Here is a 10,050-nt window from a genome sequence, read left to right as displayed (position 1 = left end):
TGGTACCGGACTGTAATTGCATGAGAGAGGTTAGCTCCATTGCGGAGTGCAGCCCCGTTCCCAATCCCATTACACGCCGAGGGGCTTTTGGCCTGACCCCCCTCCTTCCTAAATGACAACCAAGCGATCAACACTTTACTCACCATTATAAAGTGCTGCAGAGGAGACTGGAGTCACTCTCTGAGGTGGGGACGATTATTCTGGCCCCGGCTGCTGGTATTTCAATGCATATTATTTGTGTGTTGTCTTGTGTGTCTGTTTTGCGAGTTTGTGTATGGCTGCATTATTTTGTGCTATACATGTTTGTTTGCCTGTGTGTGTGTGTGCGTGTGACTGTCTGTGAGTTTTTTGTGTGTGATATGCGTTCCTTGGAGTTACACATATGTTTGTCACATGCACACATGCGTGCACCGATTCAACAATATGCAGATAGTGTGAAAGGTGTAGATGTGTGTATCCGGTTCTACAGTCTGCACCACCCCCTCTATCTGTGTACTCTGAGGTGTGTGTGCTGTTCCTTTGTGTAGCTGATGTGTGTACTCTGAGGTGTGTGTGTTGTTCCTTTGTGTAGCTGATGTGTGTACTCTGAGGTGTTGTGTATTGTTCCTTTGTGTAGCTGATGTGTATACTTTGAGGTGTTGTGTATTGTTCCTTTGTGTAGCTGATGTGTGTACTCTGAGGTGTGTGTGTTGTTCCTCTGTGCAGTTTGGGGGTCTAACGCTGCTGGCCTTGGGGATCTGGGCCTCGGCCGACGGGGGGTCCTTCCTCCAGACTCTGGGGACCTTCTCCACCCAGGCCATGCAGTTCATCAACGTGGGCTTCTTCTGCATCGCCGTGGGCGTGGTGCTGGCGCTGTTGGGCCTGCTGGGCTTCTGGGCGGCGCACCGGGAGAGCAAGTGTCTGCTGCTGATGGTCCGTCCCACGCCGCCGCCCTGTGGTGGTGGTCTGAAACAACGCCGCCTCCGCCCTGTGGTGGTGGTCTGAAACTACGCCGCCGCCGCCCTGTGGTGATGGTCTGAAACAACGCCGCCGCCGCCCTGTGGTGGTGGTCTGAAACAACGCTGCCGCCGCCCTGTGGTGGTGGTCTGAAACAACGCCGCCGCCGCTCTGTGGTGATGGTCTGAAACAACGCCGCCGTGCCTTTGTGTTATGGGAGGTTAAAGGTCCCATGGCGTGCCACCTGGTGTGCTGTGATTAGCCGCTACAAGCCGTTTTGGAAATCTGCCCCTGATGACATCACAGGTGGGCGTGTCCACCTAGATGTGTGCTGGATGGATCGGTCCACCAGCCTACACCAGTGGACTGTAGCAAACGACGCTCATCTATCTGTCACACATCTAGGTGGACACGCCCACCTGTGATGTCATCAGGGGCAGATTTCCAAAACGGCTTGTAGTGGCTAATCTCACATGTGGTGGCACGCAGTGGGACCTTTAATGGATGCTTAGTTCATGTTAAAGACGAAAGCGCCGAACACACACGCGCACCTCCCGCCATCACTGTCCTCCCCCTTTAGGGAGGGAAGCTCCACTTCGGTACGGGGGAAGCCCCAGAGGGAGATCACTATGTGGCAGTGCCCCGCTGCCTGACGGCCCAGAGGGAGATCACTATGTGGCGGGTCGGGTGAAAGCGTTCAGGGGGATTATTGAATGGATCCATTTCCCCGGTCGTGTGTGTATGAGATAATGCGTGTGAGTGTGTGATTGTGGGGGCGTGTGTGTGTGTGTGTGTTTGTGCGCGTGCATGATTGTGCACGTGCGCGTGTGAAGGAGTTTGAAAGGGTGTGTCGTTTTTTACTCGAAATCCTTAAAAAATTATTCACGGTACTATATTTTGACATTATTACTTTCACATTCTATACAATATTATAATCGCCTTCATTATAATCAAATGAACAACTCTCCAGCGATGACAGAGATGTGGGTCTCAAACATCAGCCTGTCCGTTTTGTTCCTGCAGTTCTTCTCCATCGTCCTCATCATCTTCATCGCTGAGGTGGCGGCCGCGGTGGTCGCTCTGGCCTACTCTTCATTTGTAAGTCTGTCTCCTCCACTTGTACCTCTCCTCTCAGTCGCCTCACTCTGTTACTCCTTCTCCTCTCTCCTTTTCTCCTTTCTCCTTTCCTTTTCATTTACCCTCTCTCTCCCTCTCTCTCTCTCTCTCTCCCTCTCTCTCTCTCTCTCTCTCTCCCTCTCCCTCTCTCTCTCTCTCCCTCTCTCCCTCTCTCTCTCTCTCTCTCTCTTCCTCTCTCTCTCCCTCTCTCTCTCTCTCTCTCTTCCTCTCACTCTCTCTCTCTCTCTCTCTCTCTCTCTCTAGGTTTTATCTGCATGTAAATTCTCCATCATAGCCGTGGCCATCATTGAATTACTGGCTTTATGTCTGCCTCAGTACATTCAGCTACTTAATGACTCCAGGATAGCTGGGGGCTGTATGTGATGTCTCTCACTTTGAGCAATTTATTACTCTGGAATATTGAGGCTCAAGCATTTTATATGCAAAACACCTCATTTACATATACGCCCCCCCCACCACCACCAACACACGCTTACACACATGGACATTAAAACCTTGCACATATACAACCACACCTACACACACAAACACAAACTCTCTCTCACACACAAACCAACACACACTCTACTCCTCTAACCCAGGGTATAATAATTACAAGGATTCAAAATCTACCGGTATCATTTAAAGCAGGTTAGCGGAGAGCAGGATCCTAATGAAGGAAATAGAGAGTATTCTTTCTAATCATAGCGTCCCCTGAAGCAACACCAATCTGTGGCAGGATGTGTAGAGCCCCCTCCGAGCTGACTCTGCCTTACCCCGCCCTCTCATTGGCTTCTTCTGTCCCATCACAGCGACACCACCACATACAGCACTTACACCAACATGCATTACCCTTCATCCCCCTCTCTCTCTCTCTCTCTCTCCACAGCCCTCACTCGCTCTCTCTCTCCCCAGCCCTCTCTCCATCCCCCTATCTTCCTCTCTCTCTCTCTCTCTCTCTCTCTCTCTCCCCCCAGTCCTCTCTCCATCCCCCTCTTTCTCTCTCTCTCTCTATCTCTCTCTCCCTCTCTCTCTCTCTCTCTCTCCAGCCCTCTCTCCATCCCCCCCCCCTCTCTCTCTCTCGTTCACTCAGCTGCAGTGTGTTCTACTCTTGTCCAATCCCCTAATCCCGTGTGGGAAAGCTCTCACACACACAAAGAGGACTTTGTTTGTTTATTTGTGGATCAGTGTAGGTGTGTGTGTGTGCGTGTGTGTTTGCACGTGCAAGCATGTGTGCGAAGCATGTGTTATTATTGTGAGTTTGTATTGTGAATGCAGGTATAAACGTTGTGTGTGTGTGTGTGTTTTTGTTTGTGTGTGTGTGTGTGTGTCCGGTGTGTGTGTGGTTTTGTCGTCGGTGTGTGTATGGCTGTGGCTTGTGAGTGCCTGTCCTGGGAGGCTGAGCCCAGAGACTGGATGAGGCTCTTTTGTTGAATAAATCTGTCCATCTATTGCCTTTCATTTACAAAGGCTATCTAAGCAAGCACCGCAATCTAATAGGCATCTGGCACACAGCAATCAGACTGTATATCTCTGCCTACGCCTATTTGTTTTTGTCTGTGTAGATGAATATGGTTGTGTTTGTGTGTGTGTGTTGTGTGTGTGTATGTATGCATGTGTGTGTGTGTGTTTATGTGTGTGTATGTGTGTGTATGAATGTGTGTATTTGTGTGTGTGTGTGTTTGTATGTATATATGTGTGTGTGTATGTATGTATGTGTGTGTGTGTGTGTGTGCGTGTTTATGTGTGTGTGTGTGTGTGTGTCTGTGTATGGATGTGTGTATGTGTGTGTGTGTGTATGTATGCGTGTATGTGTGCGTGTGTGTGTGTGTCTGTGTGTGCGTATGTGTTTATATATATGTGTGTGTGTTTGTGTTTGTGTATGTATGTATGTATGTATGTATGTGTGTGTTTGTGTTTGTGTATGTGTGTGTGTGTGTGTGTGTGTGTGTGTGTGTGTGTGTGTGTGTGTGTGTGTGTGTGTGTGTGTGTGTGTGCGTGCGTGCGTGCGTGCGTGCGTGAGTGTGTGTGTCTATTTGAAGATAGCAAAAGAAGGTGACAAAGGCACATTACTGTCGCTGGTTTGATGGAATGTGCGGCATAAATCATAGGCTGGTCTTTGTAAAGGAGAAGGCTGATATGGTTAAAGCCATTTAATGCAGTTTGTTCGGCTCGCTATCTCCGTCATTACACACACACACGCACACAATGACACACATGCACACGCACACATAGACACACAAAGACCACTGTCTTTCCCACCATGGCTAGGACCCCGCTAACAGCTGTCCATCTCTGGCCGTTGATAAGAAGCCATAAACAAAATAAAATTGGAATAATGAATCTGGGCAAATATGCATCTCATATCCATATATATAGCTGATTGCGTCAATAACTGGAAGAGGGAGGCGAGACAGTAAATATAACATTCATCTATTCCATGCTGCATATCTACTTCATAAATCCGCCTTTTGGCCAATGGGCATTTCCTGCTAATCCAACCACAGAAAGGCCAATAACCTTCAGGTGATCTGAATAAGGGAGATTTAATATGAAAGTAGTGCGGGCATTATGGGAGCAGCGGTCATGGGCGCCCCCACCCCCCATTCCAAGCGATTCGGAAGTGACTGGTAGAGATTTATAATTAGAGATGATACGGACTTCAAAATAGATTAATAACATAGATGGGATCTGACGTGTAATGAGCTGCTGGTAGCGGGCTGTGGGGCTGAGCAACTTGACCATTGCTCTGATGCTCTGTTTCCTAATCACATCGCAGCCGCCTCCTACAGTAATACAGAGTGGGACCTCCGGGGCAGAGGACTGAATAACTTTAAGAGGAAGCGCCCCGGGAGCCATTGGGACTCATCTGTATATCGAGTCGCTTTACGCTGCTTGGGACAAAGAGGGTGGGTTGCGCTAATGCTTCCCTCCTGAAAACAATAACCAATTAACTGACACACAGGCAGCGCAGAGACCATAAAATATACTAATGAGTATCTTTGATATGTGTTTGTGTTTATAACATTCAGATCAGGGCGATCGATAAGGCATAAGGTGTTTTATCATTCCTGTGACGGCTAATGCATGTTTATGAGTTACCTACACGTGTCTGCAGGGTGTGTGTGTGTGTGTTTGAATAGTGCTTGTGGGATTGGATTTGTGCATTTGTGCATGTGTTTGTGTGACACAAATGGGTTGCATATTTATGTGTGCGTGTGTGTAACTGTGCATGTATGTGCGCGCATGTGCCTGTGTATAGTGTGTACTCTACCATATATTGATAGATGTGTTGCCTCCTGCCGCACACCGCTATATCTTTGCACGGCCTTTGTCCTGTACAGTTATGCTGAGTGTGTATGTGCATGCATGCTCGCATGTGTGTGTGAGGTTATGTGTGTTATTATGATAATGTGTGTGTGCGTGTGTGTGTTAATAATAGTGTATGTGTGTGTGTGTGTGTTATTATGATTGTGTGTGTGTGTGTGTGTGTGTGTGTGTGTGTGTGTGTGTGTGCGAGTAAGTCAGCGGTGAGGTGCAGGCCGAGTGACAGTGATGAATTAGCCGCCTGGTAATAACCCTCTGAGTGGAGCCCCTCTCCAGGCCTGCTTGGGGGCACTTTTAATTGTGCTACGTCTCTCTACAGCCCTCTGGGCATCTCGCACACACACGCACACTCACTCAACTCTACGCAAAACACAATTTATCACACATAGTAAATACAGGCACACTGCACGTGCACTAGATGTGCACGTGCGCATGCACATGCCAGGAGCGTGACTCCCGTGCACACCCAGCAGAGAGCCTCCCTCAAAGCGAGGAGGTCTTTGTGTGGTCGTACACGGCAGGGTTATTAATCAGGGCTGGGGAGGGGAGGGGGGGAGAGGGGGGAGGGAGGGGAGGGAGGGGGGGAGGGGGGGAGGGAGGGGAGTCGGGGGAGGCAAAAAATGAAAAAAACAACCTGTGTGTCAAACAAAGAGTCGCCGGGCGAGGAGGTCCACCAAGCACGTGAGGAGCCCCACCTCAACGACCAAAAGGGTTCCCTGTCCCAAAGCGTGGACGGGTGATAGCTCATCCTTTAATGGCCAGTTAATGAGCACTCAAGAGGAGAGGAGAGAACAATGGAGGTGCATCTGGGCATTGTTCAAGAGATCTGAGATCTGACGAGCACAGGAGAGTCCCTAACATCAAACTATTGTTTGGTGGCTACAGTGTGTTGGTCAACGTGCACATGCAGGGGTGGATTAAATGTGGTTGAATGAATGCCTGAAAGAGATTCATGTGTGTAGCATATGAATTTCACGCGAGTTAACATGAGCTACGTAATGTTAGCAATTAGCGACTTTAATGTAAGTTAAAGTCTGGATTTAAGGAAGGGCTGATGCGTCTTGGTAATTTCTTCTTTGCATGTGTAAATATTAGTTTGCTCTCTCACACGCTTCCATGTGTGTGTGCGTGTGTGTGTGTGTGTGTGTGTGTGTGTGTGTGGGTGTGTGCGCGTTTGAACAGGCGGAGGGAATCCTGAGAGCATGGGCGACCCCTGCCCTGAAGGAGCAGTACGGCAACGACCCTGTGGTCACGAAGATCTGGAACACGACCATGACAGAGGTGAGGGCAGACGGGAACAGGCTCTATGTGGCGCACACTCACAGGACTGCCGGCTTCCTCTAGGTATAAGCACAGCTGTTCCTCATGTCACTAATTAGAGCTCTGCTCTCTATATGTACCCGGGGACGGGTAGTAGACTAAGCTAGTGAAGATATCACACATTGACCATGAAAGAGAGCAGACCTGTAATTACTGTTTAACAACATCTGTGTCTGTGACTTATGACGACAAATCTCTGAACAGGGTCTGCTAGCAATGCAGAGTAGCTGCAGGTGCCATACTGCACTGCCCACAAGAAGAACATTGGAGCCAGGTTACACGTCAAATCAAAATTGCAAGACTCAATGTGAATGAAACATAAAGGCTCTTTCTTTACGACATATAGGACATACTCACATATACATATTCTCTTTGGTTCAAATGTAAAGACTGATAGTTGATGAATTCTTTGCTGTGGATATTTCTGCCTGCTTTTAACAATTTCTTCTTTAAAAATACATCCTCTGTATGGAAATAGGCAATAAAGGGGTCCATCATTATATCTTCGGCTGAACACATTCAGATATAGCAGTGTGGGGTCATATTTACCTTTTATATAGACTTGATAAATCCTTGAGATGAACTGAGCTTATAATTGACAAAGAATGTATTTTGTCTTGTAGCCGACCTCTGTAAATGTTCCATCACCTGCACCGCTTCATGGCTTTCACATCAATAAACCACAAAGGTGTTTTTACAGCCTTCCTGTGAAAACTAAGAATACATAAAAAAAGCACTTATCCCTTTGACTGCATCTCTCACTGTTGTTAAAATGAATACAAACGCCACACTCGTGAACTATAGCCATAGGCAACGTATAAGAAGAGTCTATGTTAATGCAGAATAATTGCTACCTGATAAGGTTTTTACAATTCTGCAGGGGCAAAGATGACTGAAAATAACAATGAATAATAAACAGAATAAAATAAAATGATGTGCTGGTTTATGTTCCTTAACTCCTGTAGTTGAAGTGCTGTGGATTCACCAACTACACAGACTTTGTGGACTCCCGCTTCACACGCGACAACAACGGCAGCCTGCCCAAGGACTGCTGCCTGGGGAATGACACCTACTGCAGCCTCCAGCGGGCACTGAAGGACAACGTGGAGGTGAGAGAGAGAGAGAGAGAGAGAGAGAGAGAGAGGGAGAGTGAGAGGAGAGAGAGAGAGAGAGAGTGAGAGAAGGAGAGAGAGAGAGAGAGAGAGAGAGAAGAGAAGGAGAGAGAGAGCGAGAGAGTGAGAGAGAGAGAAGGAGAGAGAGTGAGAGTGAGAGAAGGAGAGAGAGAGGGAGAGTGAGAGAAGGAGAGAGAGAGAGAGAGAGAGAGAGAGGAGAGAAGGAGAGAGAGAGCGAGAGAGTGAGAGAGAAGGAGAGAGAGAGAGGGAGAGAGAGAGAGAGAGAGAGAGAGAGAGAGAGAACGAGCTAGACAAGGAGACAGAGGCTGTGAGGAGTTCACTTTGGGGGGGGTGTATTGATAAGAAAGAAAACCACTACATTGACATTCATAATGCATCATAGATCAAGTTGTGAGGTGATGGATGAAACCCCTTTGTGCGCTCCTAAGACGTCCCTCCGAATGCTCTCTGCAGGGCTGTTTTGAAGAGCTCCTGGAGCTGGTGCAGACCAACGCTGACATCGTGGGCGGGGTAGCGGCCGGGATTGGTGCTATGGAGGTAGCATCAGTAATTACCTGATACGGAATCAATACTACGAGTACACTAGTGCACACTCTGTATCAATACTATGAAGTACACTCGTCCACACTCTGTATCATCATACTACGAAGTACACTCGTGCACACATCAATACTATGAAGTACAGGGACTAGTGCACACTCTGAATCAATACTATGTCGTACACTAGTGCACTCTGAATCAATACTATGTAGTACACTAGTGCACTCTGAATCAATACTATGTAGTACACTAGTGCACTCTGAATCAATACTATGTAGAACACTAGTGCACTCTGAATCAATACTATGTAGTACACTAGTGCACACTCTGTATCATCATACTATGAAGTACTGTCTAAGGTACACTGTCCAAGGTCTGAATTTGGACCAGGGTAACAGGAGATCATCTGAAAGGTTAAGGATGAGGGTTCACACAGAGAATCATTTTTAGGACGCTTTTTCTATCAGGCTGAAAGTAAATGAGCTTCCAGTAACACTGTATTTCTGTTTAATCCGGCGGTCCTCTAGATTGCAGCGATGGTGGTTTCAATCTACCTCTACTGTCACCTGGACAACCGAGAAACCATCAAAGCCTGAGGCTAGGGGACGAAACTGGCGTCCTGGAGTTCATCGCTTTAAGAAAGGACCCAATGCATCTCTGAAGCTGCTTTGTTTTGAAATTAACCTCCAGCCAACCTTTTATACCTGGCTAATTATGCAGTCCCATACCTTATGCTGAATTATTCGTAGTATTTAAAACTTAATTTTGTATATTAGGTTTGGTGGAAGGACTTTAGTTTTCCATATGAAGACATAAAAGAAGATATATAATTGCCAATAGAAGCTAAAAAAAAATACATGTCTGTACCATACATTAGGCTTTAGAATAGGAAAACAACTCCCTTTTGAATACACAATAATATCACAGGAGTCTATGTTAGTCAAGTAATGTATCATTAATAGGAGGCAACATTACAAATCCATTGATAATGTCTAGGGCAAAGTCATGCCTGGTCAGAGTCAATTTTGCAAATGAAAACACTTTTGTGTTAAATATAAATTGATTGTGTAAAAGTAAAAAACAAAAATAAAAGTATCACTATTTCAGTAGAAACTGGAAAAGGGACTTCTCTAATGAAAGCTGTATCCGATGCCCGTCATTAACGTGTGTGCTTAAGACAGGGATGCATACCGATGGAGGTAGTGGGCAGTGAGCCGATGAATCGCTCCGGAGCCCCTTATGGCGTTGGGATCACTCCTGGACGAGTCAATCACCACAATTCACTTTGCAAATTGCCAACAACAGACCTGTGTTCAGGCATTGTTCCCCAGCCCATACTCGCCTGACCAGGCCCGGAATTGAAAGTGAGAGAGTGACAGTGAGAGTGAGGGAGAAAGAGAGACCTACAAGCATTGGTTACCGCCCGTCTCTCTCCCATCAAACACCTGCAGCACGTCCAGTTAAATCATGGAGTCATCACCTGCTACCTGCCGCTCTCCTGCTCCATGTTTAACAAACCTCCAGCTCCCCCCCCCCCCCCGGGCTCTCAGGAGGGCTGGACTCAAACTCGTCGAATCAATAATCCATCTACACCCCCCAGCGGGCGTCCTCATCAAGGTGTCCGATAGGTCAGAGATGACGTTAAAGAGGCAGAGCGCCCACTACCTAGGTTCCTGAC

The 10,050-nt window shown here is 47.3% G+C and overlaps 1 protein-coding gene across 1 annotated transcript in view; it reads left to right on the top strand.

Annotated features, from left to right (window-relative positions):
• tspan1 (tetraspanin 1) overlaps window positions 1-8,968 on the top strand; it is a gene marked incomplete at both ends in the record, with an annotated part of 15,114 nt that extends 6,146 nt beyond the window's left edge. The window contains 6 exons of the mRNA XM_079740079.1: window positions 706-912; window positions 1,960-2,034; window positions 6,562-6,660; window positions 7,665-7,808; window positions 8,286-8,369; window positions 8,900-8,968. Coding sequence (XP_079596205.1) covers window positions 706-912; window positions 1,960-2,034; window positions 6,562-6,660; window positions 7,665-7,808; window positions 8,286-8,369; window positions 8,900-8,968 — 678 coding nt within the window. The remainder of the gene's footprint in view (window positions 1-705; window positions 913-1,959; window positions 2,035-6,561; window positions 6,661-7,664; window positions 7,809-8,285; window positions 8,370-8,899) is intronic.
• Window positions 8,969-10,050: the final 1,082 nt, after the last annotated feature.

This window comes from Pollachius pollachius, assembly GCF_949987615.1.
Source record: "Pollachius pollachius genome assembly, chromosome: 7".
Classification (NCBI taxonomy): Eukaryota; Metazoa; Chordata; class Actinopteri; order Gadiformes; family Gadidae; genus Pollachius; species Pollachius pollachius.
The sequence above is the reverse complement of the archived record's forward strand: the minus strand, read 5'-3'. Positions and strand labels throughout refer to the sequence as shown.